The 16,960-nt window shown below is 56.3% G+C and overlaps 1 protein-coding gene across 3 annotated transcripts in view; it reads left to right on the top strand.

Annotated features, from left to right (window-relative positions):
- The window catches only part of DGAT2 (diacylglycerol O-acyltransferase 2), a 28,569-nt gene extending 12,082 nt beyond the window's left edge, over positions 1-16,487 (top strand). For all 3 annotated transcript variants that reach the window (XM_019795361.2, XM_034666316.1, XM_034666317.1), the window contains exons 2-8: positions 411-539; positions 5,752-5,859; positions 6,259-6,329; positions 12,095-12,299; positions 12,931-13,105; positions 13,514-13,716; positions 15,312-16,487. In XM_019795361.2, the coding sequence (XP_019650920.1) occupies positions 411-539; positions 5,752-5,859; positions 6,259-6,329; positions 12,095-12,299; positions 12,931-13,105; positions 13,514-13,716; positions 15,312-15,466 (1,046 nt within the window). In that variant the 3' untranslated portion in view covers positions 15,467-16,487. The remainder of the gene's footprint in view (positions 1-410; positions 540-5,751; positions 5,860-6,258; positions 6,330-12,094; positions 12,300-12,930; positions 13,106-13,513; positions 13,717-15,311) is intronic.
- The last annotated feature ends 473 nt before the right edge of the window (positions 16,488-16,960 follow it).

Here is a 16,960-nt window from a genome sequence, read left to right as displayed (position 1 = left end):
GCACAGAAAGTAAAGAATAAATATTTGTACTAGATCCAGTTAAAGGATAAGGACAGGAGTCTGATTGGGCTGGAGGGGAGGGAAGAGAACTGGCAGTTATGGAGAGCTTCTCCCCACCCCAGCCTCTTCAGATACTTTGTTTGGTCTCCAAAATGACCCCGTGAGGGGAACACCATTCCCAGTGGGTAAATGTAAAAGCTGGGCACAGGGAAGCCTGTGAACAGCCCAGAATTACAAAGATGCTGGGTGGCAGGGCCACGATTTGAACCGATGAACTGCTAGGGTCAGTCTGATGTTGCGGCCTTGCCCCTCTCACATCTAGGAAGGTGTCTGCAGAGGTGGGTTGGTGTTGGGGGCTCTGAGGCTGGAGGGCAGTGTGGCAACAGGCTGACCTCTCCCCTCTGCTGCAGGCACTGGTTCCAGCATCCTCTCCGCCCTCCAGGACCTCTTCTCCATCACTTGGCTCAATAGGTCCAAGGTGGAAAAGCAGCTGCAGGTGATCTCAGTGCTACAATGGGTCCTGTCCTTCCTTGTGCTTGGTAAGCCGGGGCTTACAGGGTGAGGGCAGACAGGGTCCTCCCCGGCAGAGCTCAGAGCAGGAGCTCTGCTCTGCAGGGGTGACGGGTGAGAGTACCCTGCTACTTGGCTAGCTTTTGGGTGCCCGATCAAGGGCTCTAGCCCTAGGCACGCATGAGGACTCCGTGAGATGCCATGGGAGGTGGTGGTACTCTTCCCATTTCAGGATAGGAAACCCAACTCTCACATAGGGTAAGTAACTTGTCCCAAGTCACACGGATTTGAATCCTGGTCTATAGGACCCGCAAAGCCTGTGCTTTTCCCACATGCTACCCTGCCGACCAACAACCATTTCCCAGGAGGTGTGTTGCTTTGTCTTAGTGGGGTGTGGTGCCGGCTTGAGTCCTGAATGTACCACAGACAGGCTCTGTGAGCTGGGGCTTTCTGGAGGTTCATTTCCTCATTTCAGCTGTAGGGAAAATACTGACTTCTTCACAGGCCTTTGTGGGACTTGAAGATGAGGGACGAGAGCGTGCAGCGCAGGGCCTGGTCACGGTGGGCCCCCGTTATGTGGGAGCCGCTGTTGGGACGCGCCCTCAGACCCCGCTCCCAGCTGTCGGCACCCTCTGCTGGACACAGTCCCCAGCTGCTCCCCCTGGCCCATTAAAAGCTTCCTCCCTTTCTCTCTCTCCACCCCACCCCCGCCAGAGCTTTGGCTCCTTCTGCAGGGCCAGCTTGGTGCTCTCATTGCCTGGCTTGCCCCCCGCCCCGGACCAGGATCAGGCCATGGCGGATTGTCTGGGAGGAGGAAAAGGGCCCACGCGAGGGCCAGCCCCTGCTCTCTAGCAGCCTTGCTTCTTCCCCAGCCCCGGTGTTCTCAGTATCATGAGTGGCCTCCCAGCGCGTCCAAGCAGAGGGCATCACGGAGCACGTTCCGGTGCCTGTGGGAGAGTCCTGCTGGGCACAGCACTCTTTAGGGTTGTTCGGGCTGACGGGGGATGATCAGAAGTTACCCCGTCTGTGCTGGACCTCCGAGACCACATTTCCAGGGCAGTTCCATGCTGCGCCAGCCTTCCTTTGCAGGGCAGAGGGATGGGACAAGGGTGCTGTGTATCAGGCCCCCACGCTGCCCCAGGCACCCGATGGGCCTTGCCTTGACTTCCCACTTCACAGGTGAAGAAGTGGGGACCTACAGGGCTTCAGTGACTCTCTGAGACCATGAAGCTCCCAGGGTGACATAGCTGGGATTTGGGTGGGAGCCCAGAGCACTCGCCAGGGAGCCCACCTTATTGGAGAGCTCAGAATGAGTGGACCCGGTCTAAAACAACCAGTTTTCACCTTTAGGCCCGAGAGTGGGTTTTAGGGAGAGGGCCGTGAACCCCCAAAATTAGGTGAAAAATCATATGTGAGAATATGTACACCTTTTTCTGGGGTGAAGGGCAATTACCATCAGATTCTTATAGAGATCTAGGGCCTTAATGAGCTAAACACTGGTCTGGGGAGCAGAGCAAATTAAACTGGTTCGCTCGGGGCTCAAACCTCCACCCCGGCCTCCATGTGGCCACTTCTCAGGGTCCTAGAGTAGAGGGCCCGGAGGGGGCAGAGCCTTACCCAGAATGAGGAGGACGTAGTGGGAGCAGGACAAGACCGCATGGACTACAGCCTTCCCAGAGCCCTGTGCAGTCTGCTGCACCCCCACCCCTCAGTCCCCGTTTGTACCAAGAAGCCGCCACCATCCCTGTCCTAGCTTGGCTGCCGGGGAGCTGCTAGAACCCCAGGCCATGCAGTCTGCAGCAGGGACTGGCCTCAAGTTGTATGTTAGCGATCGATCCAGTCCAGCATAGCCCAGAAACCGGCCCGGCATCTTCCCAACGCCCTGTGTAGGTGGGAGCCCAGCCTGCTTGATGGGCAGGTCCGCTGAGCCGCTGCTAATGATTGCTCTAAGCAGCCCCAGCCGCTCCTCCCCACTCCCTCCCACATCTGGCAGAGGCTCCTCTGGTGTTGCAAGGGCTGCTGCGGCCCCACAGGCCTGCCTCTGAACAGACGGACTCTACCAATTTTGTGCAGTGGACCTCTCTGGCGTTCTGGTAAAGGCAGTAAACCTTTCTCAGTGTTTTTAAATGTGTCATGCAAAGTACATGGGGTTTCCAAGAAAACCAATGATACTGAAGTGTAAAATGTCTAGGCATTTAAGAAGTCAGGTTGGGCATACAGTAACACGCACGCTTCTTTATTACTGCACAAAATAGAAAGAGCGGCAGACATAATCGTTGCTCTAATTCTTAATCATTTCGGAGAACAAATGATTTTTTAAGATCTCTGCCCCTGCTCTAAAAGTGATACGAAAACACCTTTGCTTTGTCCCGGTGTCACTGTCGACAGGTGTGGTCTGTTACACGCGTACACGGAGGAAACACTCAATTTCCCTAAGAGAGGGGTGAAAATTAAGGTGTCATCTCGTTCCCCGTCCAAGTGCATAGATCTCCAGATGGGACACTTGGCTGTGTGTTCTGTTCCCTTTCACATCGGGTCACGCACCCTTCCAGCGCCCTGTGAGGACATAGAGACTCAGGGAGGGGCCGCAGCCAGTGAGCTGCAAGGCTGAGGCTTCCTGGAGGAGCATGTCATGCCACCTCCCTGCCCCTGAGCCACCGCGGCCCGCCCTTCTCGCAGGCCTCAGTGACTAGAGTTTTGAATCCCCAGCTTCCCCAAGACGTGGGGAGGTGAAGCTGGGGAAGGTGGCCCTGGGCTCCGTGCACGGAGCCCGCACGGCCTTTAAGTGGTAGTTGACCCCTCCTGGAGCCCACCGTGGGGCTGCCGCAGCTGCAGCCCTGTGGCCCACCAGGGGGAGCAGGGAGCCCTTTGTTCAGAGGGGGATCAAGCTCTGAGAAAGGAGGCCCTTTGGTGCGTTCAGCTCGTTTTTTGCTCAATAAACTTTTCCTGGGTCGGCTGCTAGGGATGGAGAGGTGAATCAGAGCTTCAGCTCCCAGGGAGCCCAGGGGCTGCAGGGCTACGTGCAGGAGGGAGTCCGGCGCGTGCTGAGAGAAGGGCTGTGGGCACCTGGGGGCGAGGCAGAGCAGGTCCCCTGGGCTGCGAAAGTCCAGAACTGGGGTATAGTCTCTGGACTCACAGTGGATTCTGTCTTCCTCCATCCAGGCTGCCTTAGCACCAGCGTGAGGATGGTAGGTAGGGATTCCCACCTTCCCAGAGGGCTCAGAATTTGAGGCAGTGGGCTGCAGCTCAGCCCTCTCTGCTCCCTGTACCCCTTAGGACAGTTGGGGGTCTGATGGCAGCTAGATTTCCAGGCTGCTCAGACCCTCGCCTGAAGTGTGTGGCCCTTGCCCAGGCCCACCTGGAGAATCCACCTGGTCTCGAAGGAGCTTGGATAGCTGTGGCATCTAGGGGGCTGGAATGGCCCTTTTCCCAGGCCTCAGAAAGGCGACCAAAGGCAAACTGCTCAACAGTGTGAGTGACTTTGTAAGTGGCCTTAACTTTGACATAGCCACTCACCAAGCTGCTCCAAGTACTTCACAGCTCAGTGGGGTTTTGTAGGCGGCAAATGCTTCCCTAGAGACTCGTCTTCCCCGTCTGTGACGTCACACTCCTCAGCTGGTCCTGAAAAGCTGGACGCCTGGTCACTCTCTGTTCACTGTCCCTCCCAAGATAGTTGTACTATTTTTAGCTACCTTGGGAGAGGTAAGCTCGTGAGCAGAACAGGACTGCATTGTGGATGACAAGGGACCACGATTTCCCTGCTCTTAGGCTCAGGGAGAGTCCATCTGGCCCTCCCCCGTCCCTCGGGAAACCAGAGGAGGCTTGGCATAGCAGGAAGGAGAGAGAGCATGGGATCCAGAGCCAGGCAGCCCTGGAGCACCGAGCAGTGCCCAGCAGAGGGTGGGCATACAGCAAGGGTGGGCTTCCCTCCCTGAGCAGCGGGGAGGGTGCTGGGTGGAAGTCACGCTTCTACCGACATGAGCATCCGCTGCCCCCAGTCCTGTGCTGAGTGCCACGGGGGCAAAGAAGATGTGCCCCCCTCCCCTAGTGTGGAGAATTCAGAGGTGAGAGATCCATGTGGAAGGCCAGTAGGATACTGGAGAATGGGACTTGGAGAGATCTGGTCTGAGCTGGACCTTGAAGGCTGGATAAAAATGAGAAGGATAGAGGCCCGATGAGGGCTTCCAGGCGCCAGCCCTGAGGTAAGCCAGCTATGGCTCGGACTTGCCTTCCTTGCTGCACCAGGTGTGTCAATGTTAGGGCCAGAAGACCCAGAGAGGAGTGACTGCACCGAAGCCGGCCCCAGGGAGTCTTCTGAGGGCTCTGCTGGGGTTTTTGCGAGGGGGCCTGATGGGCTCTGGGCTTTGGCCTGGGCCTGCCTACTGCTCTCTTATGTTGGAAGGGGCCGGCCCCCCTCCCGGGGCAGGAAGCCACCTCTGTCGGGTCCCTCCGGTGGCAGTCTGGGCCTTCTCATTTTTGGTGAACTTCTAAAACCTGGTGCAGATTATGGATTCACTGGTCCAACCCTGGCTCTGCCGAGATGCCTGGGTGACTCAGTCGGGTAAAGCATCTGCCTTCTACTCAGGTCATGATCCCAGGGTCCTGGGATCAAGTCCCGCACTGGGCTGCTTGCTCGGCCGGGAGCCTGCTTCTCCCTCTGCCTGCCATTCCCCCTGCTTGTGCTCTCTCTCTCCCCATCCCTCCTCTCTGACAAATAAATAAAATAAAATCTTTATGCATCCTGGCTCTGCCACTGTCCTGCTGAATGACCTTGGGCATGTTACCTCCTCCTGGAGCCTCAGTGTTCTCATCTCCGAAATGGGATAAAGTCGCCCTGGCTCACACTTGAGACAGTGGCCCAGGGCTAGCCCTGAGATGTAGATGCACTCGGTCTGTCCCTCCCTGCACCCAGCGTAACTGGGGTGGGCACCGGGATGGGGAGAACGTGCAAGGAGGGGCCAGAAAGAACAGCTCTAAGGACGGCTTTCCCAGTGCTACTGCCCAGACCACATGGAGCCCACGAGCTCCTCCATGCCGGGAACGCCCGTCAGAATCCAGGAGATGAGGTTCTTGCCCCCGTGAGCCTCACCCTCCCCAGGCTGTGGCTGCAGGCCTCCTCTGCCCACGGCCCCAGCTGGGCTGAAGCCACCTCACCTGGTGAGCCGTGGCCCAGAGAGGAGACCGAGACCCCTCCGGGGCGGGGGGCCGGGCCTGATCCGTGGCCCTCTGCTTCCCCGCCAGGAGTGGCCTGCAGCGCCATTCTCATGTACACGTTCTGCACCGACTGCTGGCTCATTGCTGTGCTCTACTTCACCTGGCTGGCGTTTGACTGGAACACGCCCAAGAAAGGTAGGAGCGCAACCTCCTTGCCCCACCCCCTCGCCCTTGGGACCCTCCCTCCCACGCGAACTGAAGTTCCTCAGTGTGGGGGCCGCCCCTTTTTACTTAGCACCTGCTATGTGAAAAGTGGGCAGCTAGGCCAGGGCGCGGTTTTGGGTCCAGGGTGTCGAAAGCCCCTCGGAGGGCCCCATCCTGGTCCTCAGAGGAGCTCACACTCAACCAAGGGTTTGCCTAACTTGAGGGAACAAAGGTGGGAAAGGGCCCAGTGGGAAGAGGGGGAAGATGCTTGGCAGGGTGACCATCCCCTAACTCAGGGTCTCACCCTGGGTCTGTCTTCTCTGCCTTTTGCCCATATGTCACCCGCCCCCACTCCTGCTCCTTCCTACCCTGTATTTTGTTCCCTGGAAGGTGGCAGGAGGTCGCAATGGGTCCGAAACTGGGCTGTGTGGCGCTACTTTCGAGACTACTTTCCCATCCAGGTAAAGACCTGTGGGTGTTAACTTGGGAGGGTGGGGACGGGCGGGAGATCTGAGCGCAAGCTTTAACTCACCGGGCTGCAGTTACCGCCTATGCTGTGTTGAACCACAGGACCCCTTCCGCCAGGAATATCTGTTCCTAGTCTTCCCCGATGCATGCAGGATTTGAGGCATTGCAGGATACAGACAGTGTCATATCAGGTAAAAACAAAAACCAAGGCCCGAGGGAAAGGCTACTCGTAGTTGAGCCATGACGTCAACAAAGTTGCGGTAGGTCAACAAAGTTGTGGTAGATAAGCTTCACGGTCAACTCTTAGCTTCCTGGCAGCCAAGGCAAAAAGGGAAACATGATAGTTGTTGGCTTTTATTTTGGGAAAGGAAGAAGCATGCTAGTTTCTTAGGGAAACATGACTTGTTCTAGCATTTGGATCTAAAAGATGCTTCCGGCACTGAGATCCTTAGTGATACAAGGAGCGCGTATAATAGCAGATATTATGGCCGTTGCGTGTCTGCCTTTCAGTGGATATTAAAGGCATAACTGAAAATGGCAGCGATTTATCAAGAGAATACTAAGGTCGTTCCAAGTCCATCTGACCTGAACCACGGATACAACCTAAAGCAGTAGGTGTGAGGGGCCTTTTTTTCCTTCTGAAGCTCTGATAGGACATCGCGTCTCCCAGCCAGCTGCAGGTGGCCCCTGGGGCTCATGACCAGGGAATTAGGGCCCAGGAAACTAGACGTGCCAAAGAGGAGTGAGACCCTAGTTCTGAAGTGCTCAGGGAGGCTTCCGGAGGACGTGCTCCGAGAACTCCATCTTAAAGATGAGTAGCACTAAAGAGGCGTGGAAACGGACGAACGCGGAGGCAGCTGAGTTTAAGAGGAAGCCTGAGGTGCGGGGGATGTTGAGGAAGTAGAGTGGAGAAGGAGGATCTCCATTTATTGGGAACCTTCTAGAAACCAGCACCTTTCCTCAAGGGGTCCGTTAACCCTCACAGTCCCCTGTTGAGGTGGGTATTCATTTTATCCCTTTTTTTTTTTTAAGATTTTATTTATTTATTTGACAGAGAGCACAGGTAGGGAGAGCAGCAGGCAGAGGGAGAGGGAGAAGCAGGCTCTCTGCTGAGCAGGGAGCCCCATGTGGAGCTCGATTCCAGGACGCTGGGATCATGACCCGAGCCGAAGGCAGCTGCTTACCTGACTGAGCCACCCAACCCCCCCTCCCCCCCGCCCATCGTATCCCTTTTTCACAGAAGAAGAACCTGAAGGTCAGAGAGTCGTAAAGCTGAATGAAGCCAGTAGCAGTTTAAGCTGAAAGTCCACTTGCTGCCTTGCGTCAGAATTCTGGACTCTTCCCCCTTCCCCCACAGCATGGTGCCTCCCTATGCCGCAGAGCTGTAGGAAATAAGCTCGGGGACTCCAGCTTCCCTCAGGCTTGGAGGAAGAGCCCAGTATGACCCCGAGAGAGGCACCATCCCTTCCAGCATGCAGTCTCCCCGTATGAAGCTAGTTAAGACTCTGCTCGTCTCTGGGTTTCCTTCCCGCTGCACCAACATTGGCTAGTCTGGGACCCCCATGCTGGTCTTCCAAGTACCTGTCTTCTCTGGGGCCAGCCTCCAGGTCCTGACAAGATAAGGGCTTGGTCTTGACTTTTTCTCATCTTTGTCTGGCCCCCTGCCAGTGGTCTACTAGCCAGGCTGGCAAGGCAGAGCCATCTGGGCCCAGGTGTACATGGGCAGCGCTGGGGGACTGTGGCTGACTCTGGCAGGATCCTGAAGGCTTTTCCTGCAGGGGAAAGACCTGTCTGGCCAGCTCACTGAGCACCCCAGCACTGGCACACCCTAGCTGCTTGGGGTGACCCAGCGGAAGGCGGTGGGGTCTGAAGAGCCGAGGCAGCATGTGTGAGAGCGAATGTGTGTGAGGTGCGGGGTGGTGTATGTTTGCTGCTGTGAGTCAGCGACTGAGACACCCTGGCATGCCGCCCAGAGGAGGTGGCCGGCTAACCCTACATTCCTCCGCTGCACTCAGCATTGGGAGGAAGCTCCCTCTGCTCGCCACAGCCTGAGCCAGTTTTCCCAGGATCCTTGGGGTCAGGGCTCCCGCTCCTCCCTTTCCCTGACCCCATCTCTCCGGCTGCAAGGAATTCAAGGCTGCTGTTGCTGGAACAGTGCTGTATCATCAGACCTAAGGCTCTCATTCTGGAAGTGAGGAGACTGGCAAGTCGCATGGCAAGTCCAGGCTGCATGGCGAGTCCAGGCCGGCGTTTGTACTAGAATCCAAGCCCCAGGCTCTTTCCCACTGAATTCCTACTGCCTATTTCTCTGGGAGAGACTCGATCCCAGATTTCCTCATTGGATCGAGCCCCGCTTCCTGGGTCTCCCTCCCTCTGCTTTGTGGTTAGAGACCTGGGTTGAGTTCCTGTTCGGTCACTCTATTCACTGATCAGCAGGTGTTTCTCCCTGTACAGCGCTGGGCTCTGTGCTGGGCACGGGGACATGGAAGAGTCAGCCCCGGTCCCCCTCAGGTGGGCTCACCATCCAGCTGATTCTGCTAGACTTTGTCACTTTCTGCCCAAGGGACCACAGGCACACTTCTTGCTAAGCCTCATTAGCCTTACTTGCAAAATGGAGCTGTTCATATGATAAGAAGGGGTCAATTATGGGTGGGTATGAGGGATTGTGGACTCTCCTGTCTCTGCTGGGACCCTTACGTCAAGGGTCAGGCCACAGTGATCAGAGCAGCCTGTCCCTCTGGAAGATTCCTCGAGTCCAATAGCCCCCTCCACCCAAAACAGGATGACCTGATGACCACTGGCCGGAGCTGGGACAGGCAGGGGCCCTTCCCCACTGATGTCCACAATCCCCAAAGAACCAAAACAGAACTCTGTGTCGTTTTCACACCTTTATTCCAAGAAGTCAGCTGGGAATTAGAGCTGCAGGGTACATGTGGGCTGGCCCTCAGAGGGCCCCTAGGCACCGGGACCCAAGCCAACCTGGGCCTGAGGCCGGCTGGGGCATGGAGCCTCGGCCTGGGCTCTGCTCTTGCCCACTGGTGATTTTGGCCGAGCCCTTGATCCTTAGGGCCTCAGGCTGCTCTTCTGTGCGGGGAGGGTTTGGCCTTGGTGACCTGATGTCAGGGCTGACGCTCTGTGGTGTTCTGTGTGGCCCTCCTGGCCCTCCCCCTTCTCCTGGCCTCTTGCCAGTGGTTATGTAACGGTCTCTAGCTGTAACCACCCGCCCACACTTCCGCGCTCCCTTCTTTGTATAGCTCTCTGCCACCAGAGCAGCTCAGCAAGCCCGGAAAGCATCCCTTCTCCCAGCACAGGAGGGCTCACGCGTTAGCGTTAGCGGCAGCCGCCAGGACCACCAGCTATCTGGAAGAGGAGGGGCGGCGCCTGGGTCACCTTGCCCTGAGTTACAGGCAGGATCTCTGGAGAGGAGACTGGGAAAGACTCTCTGAGCTTGGAATGATCTATCTGTCCATCTGCTTCGTTTCCCAGATGTTCTTACTAAGGCCCAGAGAGGAGGGACTGTCCCGAGGTCCCAAAGCAAGTCAGTAGCAGGGCTATGACCTTTGGGAAGTGATGGCTCCTTTCTCTAGGCGTCCGTCTCCACCTTGCAGTCTAAGGAACAGTCTAGATGGGGGCTCTTCCAGCGCATTTCATGCCTTGGGCTCCCAGACCTCGCCTTCAGTTCCGGAGCAGGTTACGAGTGTGTTGCCGGCTGTCTCCTCTCTTACCTAGACACGTCCCTCCCGCGTGGAAGCCGGCTCCAGGTTCCAGCTTTATGTGAGCTAGTGTGGGGGGCACCCCTGCTGTTCGGGAGGCGAACTCTCAGAACAGTCTCCTTGCGAAGCTCACGTAAAGCTGGGCCCCCTCTTAGACGCTCCCTCCTGCCCCCTTCCCAATAGTCATGGCTTAGGCTCCTGCTGTTTTCCATTTCTGTAGCGGGCAGCAAAGCCCTGGTTGGGTTTTGAGCAGCTCTAATGTGGTTGCCAAAGGCAAAGTGGGGGAAAGAGTAGGAAGGCCCGAGCAGCTGGGGGTGGAATCCGGTTCTGGCTCACACAGGTCCCCGCAGTCATAGCGCTGGGAATGGTGCCGGCCACCATCTGCTCCATCCCCTGTGGGCCTCTGTCACCTGAAGGTTCAGATTTCAGTTTCCCAGGGCCAGCCACCAGCACCCCCTCCCCCAAATTGAACACCAGGTCCTCTCCCCAGCCAGGGGCTCCCAAGTCGGGAGTCATGGAAAACCCAAGCTGTGAACACTCTGCCAGTGGCCCGTGGCTCTGCCACCAGCTAGCACCCGTGCGGGGACGTGGGCACTTTCAGGCACGGGAAGTGGGGGTGTTGTCAGTGGCACCCCTCTAGAGGCAGGGCAGCCCACGGGACCAAAACATTCATACCCTTGGCCCCGGGAACTGTGATTTCTAGAAGTTTGTCAAACAATCAGATATGTGGACAAAAATAAGGTACTTATGGAAGGATTATTTCTGAAGGACATTTTGGAAGGTTTTTAAAGATCCATCCTTCGGAGTTTGATTATAATTCTGTTACACACAGCATAGCTATGGGACAGGATAATCAGCCAGGAAAGACATGTGACTCAGGGGTTGCGAAAGGAAAAATAGTTATGATAGGCTTGGTCGAAAATTATGTAAAAACGAGGGGCGCCTGGGTGGCTCAGTCAGTGAAGCGTCTGCCTTTGGCTCAGGTCATGATCCCAGGGTCCTGGGATTCGAGCCTCGTGTCAGGCTCCCTGCTCGGTGAGGAGCCTGCTTCTCCCTCTCCCTCGGCTGCTCCCCCTGCTTATGCTTGCTCTCTCTCTGTCAAATAAATAAATAAATAAATATTTTTTTAAAAAGAAAATTATGTAAAAATGATACTGACCATGTGCCTTAATTCTGTGGTTTTTAAAAAGCACGTGTATATTTGAGCAGCAAAAGAGCTCAACATGTCAGAGTGGTTTATCAGGATGGAGGTAGGACAGGAGCTTTGGATTATCTTTTTACTTTCCTATATTTTAAAAATACTCCATGATTATTCATTATTTTTCTAATCAGAAAAGAAGTGATGTTTCTGAACAAAATGGCCTTGCTCTCCATTGCTCTCAGCACCCCCCACCCCTACCACGTTCCATATAGTGCTAGCAGGTGCCTCAAAGTCTAGGGCAACTTTGCACCCTCCACCCCACCCTCCCAGCCACCAGCCCCAGGGCAGGGAGCAGCCCCCTGAGGAAGCCATTCATTCTTCAGAGCATCCCAGGACAGCTTTGTTGGTAGTACCACAGGTCAGCTGCCGGGCTGGCCCCCTGCCCCTGCTAGGGCTGGCACAGGGCTGTTGCTTCCCTGTCCTCCCTGCATTAGAGCATAAGCTGAGCCTGGCTGCCTGGAAGGAAGTTTCCATTCAGGCCAGCTGCACTGTCCCTTCTCTGGCCAAACTAAGGGACATGGACTTTACCTTGACCCAAACTGGACACCCCTCTTTCTCTGAGAGTGGCACGGGTTGGATGAGGAGAACGGGCCCAGAAGGAGGGCAGGCAGGAGGCTGGCAGGGTGTAGATGAGAGGACCTGGTGCGTTTCACTGGAAAAGTAAGGGAATGAGAGGGAAATTTCCCACTCCCCTCCCGGGGACTCACAGTCTCCATGGCAGTTGCCACGAGTCTCAGGACAGTTGTACAGAGTCGCATGGGGTATGGCGCCCTGGGTCCTTCCTCCATCTCCTGGGCGTGTCCCAGTACCCCTCTCCTGGCATGACCCGAGTTTTTCCCTGCAGCTGGTGAAGACACACAACCTGCTGACCACCAGGAACTACATCTTTGGATACCACCCCCACGGCATCATGGGCCTGGGTGCCTTCTGTAACTTCAGCACAGAGGCCACAGAAGTGAGCAAGAAGTTCCCCGGCATAAGGCCCTACCTGGCCACGCTGGCCGGCAACTTCCGGATGCCAGTGCTGAGGGAGTACCTGATGTCGGGAGGTGAGAGTTCCCCTCGGCCTGCCCCTGCTGGGCTCTGTTGCCCAGGCTTGGGCCTCTCCACTGAGCGAGGTGATAGAGGGAACAGGAGGCCAACACACTGTGTCCCAGGAGCTGGTCCTGTGCGGAGAGATGGCAGTGTGCCCCACGCATGGCAGACCAGGTCTGAGCAGGAGAGCTGTCCATACGGTCTTCAGGATTTAGCTTGGTTAACGTCTTCCCTGGAATGCCTTCTCCAACCCCTTTTCTGGGCATCCGCAGCCCCTGGGCTGCCCTTTGCACAACCAAGTCACTGTCAATGACTCTGTCATTATCCACCTGCCTGTGACCCCCTGCCACCCTGATTCACTGGGAACCCCAGCACCTAGCAACAGCCTGGCAGAGTTAGGACCTCAGGGAATGTTTGCCAAATGAACGAGTTCCCCCAACAACCTCGTATAGTTATACCCGTTTTACAGATAAGCAAGTCAAGGCTCAGAGAAACAAATAGTTTAGGCAGGGCCATATAACTTCCAGAGGCTGGGTTAGGTCTGGAGCCCAAGTCCAGTTCCCTCTCTGTTTAGGCCTGGCTATACACAGGGGGTAGGGAGTGCATTTATGGGCAGCCCTGACTCTGTGTCCTTCTCCCTACTAGGCATCTGCCCTGTGAACAGGGACACCATAGACTACTTGCTATCAAAGAATGGGAGTGGCAATGCCATCATCATCGTAGTGGGGGGCGCAGCCGAGTCACTGAGCTCCATGCCTGGCAAGAACGCGGTCACCTTGCGTAATCGCAAGGGCTTTGTAAAACTGGCCCTACGCCACGGGTAAGTGCCCCCTCCACGCATGCACGTGCTCACGCGCACACACACACACACACACACACACACACACGTGTGCACTGCACACACAGCCCTCTGAAACTTTGGCCCCAACAGAGCAACTCCTTGGCTCCTGGAGGCAAGGCCCCGGCCCCAGGAAAGCCTAGATGAGAGTTTGCCATCCTGTGGGAGAGGGGAGGTTGGAGGCCAGAGCTGCAGACCAAGGTTGCCCAAACGTAGCCCGAGTGTCTGAGTGGAGCAGAAATGCAGCCTGTGCTCCCTGGGCCCTTGCGGGCGGGCCGAGAGGCCAGGCTTGCGTGGGACCGTGCGGCCTCAGGCGAAAACACATCATGCTGCTAGGAGAGCGAGAGGCCAGCAGTTAGGGTATGACAGACCCTGGCTTCTCCCTTCCAGAGCTGACCTGGTTCCCACCTACTCCTTCGGGGAGAATGAAGTATACAAGCAGGTGATCTTTGAGGAGGGCTCCTGGGGCCGATGGGTCCAGAAGAAGTTCCAGAAGTACATTGGCTTTGCCCCGTGCATCTTCCATGGCCGAGGCCTCTTCTCCTCTGACACGTGGGGGCTGGTGCCCTACTCCAAGCCCATCACCACCGTTGGTGAGCTCCCCCGCCCGCAGCCGCTGAACTGGGGGTGCCCCACTGCTAGCTTGTGGCGGAGTTAGGATTCACATCCGGGCTATGCGGTCCTGATGTCCGTGCTCTAAACCTTGTGGATGGGGACATGTTTGGGCGCTGATGGGAATGGCTAGTGGGGGTGGGGAGTGGGCGGTGGAGAATTAGTTCCATCACTGTGAGCCAAGCAGTGCCAGGTGAGAAAACCAGACTCGGCAGTCTGTGTGTGCAGAGCCCGGAGTCTATGAGGGAAGGACCAGCCTGTCAGGCAAAGCCCGGGAGGGGGCGTGAGGGGAATGTGCTGGGTGCTCTGGGGGGGGTAGGAGTGGACCCCAGGGAAGAGGTGACTCTTACACCTCTAGCTGAAAAGGAATCATCTAGCAAAAGAGAGGAGGAGGAGAGATTCGTCAGAAACATGAGCCTGAGCGGACTTCCCACAGCAAAAGTGTGTAGATCGTTGGGGAACAGAAAGAAAAACATCAACACGACTGGAGCATAGGCCTCTGAGAATATAGCAAAAAGCTGGCTGCCCTCATCCCTCAGCCGTGTTGTTCTGGGTGTGTGTGTGTGCGTGCGTGGTTCACAAGCCAGAGATCACACGGAAGTGCGTAGGCCGCCAGCCACGGCCTTTCGGGGTCAAAGCTCACGCGATACTTCGAGTTATCAGGGTCAGGTGTTCGCTTTTATTTTTACAAAGACTAACTTCCTGCATCTTAGGTCCCAGACCCACACTCACTCTCTGCTCTGTTCACACGCAAATCCTATACCAGGCCAGCTCGCTCTGAGGCAGCAGGGCCATTTCCGGGCGCAGGCGTGGCTGGTGGGGGACAGGCTCCTGGAGGCAGTGTGAACGAGTTTGCGCTTCACCTTAAGGATAGGGCGCTGCTTGAGGGTCTGGGGGCGGAGAGGATCAGCACTGCCCTTTGAAGTGATTCTTGGGGCTGCTAGAGAGCCAGGGGGTTAAAAGGGTCAAAACGGAAGCCCCAAGTCCCGTGCAGAGGCCTCTCTGGCAGCCGCTGGGGACCGAGGGAATGGGCATGGCGATGGAAGGAAAGGGCGAGAACTGGGGAGAAATTTCCAAAATGTCTTTGCCAGGGCTTGGGATGAGTTGGGTGTGGAGGTGCAGGAAATAAAGCAATGCACGGATGTATGACCGTTGCGCCCCTCCTCCCTCACCTGCCGCTTGATGTCCGATTCCTCAGCAGAGCCCTGTGAGGGAGGATCCCGTGGGACAGGTGAGGGGGCTGAGGCTCAAGGAGGCAGCATGACTTGGCCACAGCGGGGCAAGTGCAAAGCCATAACTTACTCCCACAGCTCTCAGAAGCTTCCGGTCGAGTGCAGTGGGTGCAGCCGGGGTTGATCCCACCCGCTGCTTAGTGGCCGGGGGCCCTGGGGCCGGTCCCTTCCATGCCCCGGGCCCTCCTCACCTGTCAGGGGGACATTCTGGGCACATTTAGCATGGTTCCTGGCACATGGTTGGCACGAAGCACAGGGTCACTGCCATCAGCATCATGGTAGACGCTCAGGGAGGGTGGGCCGAGTGCGCTGACTAACCAGAGGCCTCCACCCCATCCCTGCAGTGGGTGAGCCCATCACCATCCCCAAGCTGGAGCACCCGACCCAGCAGGACATAGACCTGTACCACGCCATGTACATGGAGGCCCTGGTGAAGCTCTTCGACAAGCACAAGACCAAGTTCGGCCTCCCGGAGACCGAGGTTCTGGAGGTGAACTGAGCCCACCATCGGGGGCCAGCTCCTGGGAGCAGCCAGCTACAAACCGTTTTCTACCAAGTTCTCGAATGCTTTTTTGTTCTGTAAATTTGGAAGCGTCATGGGTGTCTGTGGGTTATTTAAAAGAAATTATAATAATTTTGTTAAACCACTACAAATGTTAGGTCTTTTTTAAGAAGGAAAGAGTGAATATTTCAAACTCTCTCACTTCCAGTTTGTCCCTCTCTAGGTGGTGGCTAACACATCTGGGCCTTTATGGTTTCTCAACCCACCCTTCCCACTCTTCCTTTCCCAAAATTACAGAGAAAACTCTGCCCCGGTTAACTGGGAAAGAAGGACAGCTATCAGTGGCTCAGGCCGGTGAGATTATTTGCTTTTTCCCGCCGCAGAATGAGGGGCAGAAGCCACTTGTAATGCAAACACCTCTATTCCACACTACCGACCCCACACTTCACTGCAGGACTGGCCCCTCTTACCAAGGGGAAGACTTGGAGGGCACAGGTGTCCCCATCTTGAAGAGTGCCGTGATGAGCATCTGGAATGCTCCAGCTTGAGTCCAGCCTGTCTTTTCAACCCGAGGCCCCCAGAGCAAGCATGGGGGTGGCAGTGACCCTGTGTCCAGACGCACCACCTCCGGGATTATTCAGCCACCACGTTCTGGTTGGAGTGACTGGTCCTCCACAGGGCGCTGACCTGGACCCAGAACGATCCACACTCGGCCTCAACCCCATACTTCCCCGGGGCCTCGATTTGTTCAACCCATACCCCCAAGTGTGGGGGTGAGGAAAGGGTCCCTCTTCCTGTTCAGAGAGGGGCCTGACCTTCTGAGCAGCAGATTGGTTTCAGGTCAGGAGGCCCGCAAAACCCAAGCCTCACGTATTTGTGCCTTTCTGAGAGGGCAGGGGCCGGGGAAGAAATCCAGCCCCTCCTCTGCGTGTTCTGTTTTCTTTTGATGAGATTATTGTACCACGTCAGACTTTTGTATTTTCTAAAATGAATAAATAAAAACGAGAGTCCTCTGTGAGTTATTGCTGGGGCTACGTCTGCATGTTGCCACTGACACTTGGGGAAACCGTGGCCCCACCTGGGCTGCCTGCCAAGCCTTTCCCTGGCCCCTTTGGGCTACATGACCCTGTGTGGTGTATTGGTTATCTAGTGCTGTGAGACAGATTCCTCCAGAAGGCAGTGGTCAAACAACATTGTGTCCACCACACAATCTGAGAGTCAGGAGTTGGGGTGCAGCTTAGCTGAGCCCGCTACCTCAGGGGCTCTCACAAGGCCACACTTGAGGTGTCAGCTGGGCTGCAGTCATCGGAAGGCTTGACTGGCGGAGGCTCCACTTCCAAGGTCAGCCATGTGGTTGTTGGCAGGGTACCCTTCCTCATTGGCTGTTGACCAGAGGCCACTCTTAGTTGCTCACCAGATGGGCCTTTCCATGGAGTAGCTCACAACATGGCAGCTGGCTTCATCAGGGAGAGGAAGCAGGAAGAGCCAGAA

The sequence above is a fragment of the Ailuropoda melanoleuca genome, chromosome 8 (genome assembly GCF_002007445.2).
Source record: "Ailuropoda melanoleuca isolate Jingjing chromosome 8, ASM200744v2, whole genome shotgun sequence".
NCBI classification, from domain to species: Eukaryota; Metazoa; Chordata; class Mammalia; order Carnivora; family Ursidae; genus Ailuropoda; species Ailuropoda melanoleuca.
The sequence above is the reverse complement of the archived record's forward strand: the minus strand, read 5'-3'. Positions and strand labels throughout refer to the sequence as shown.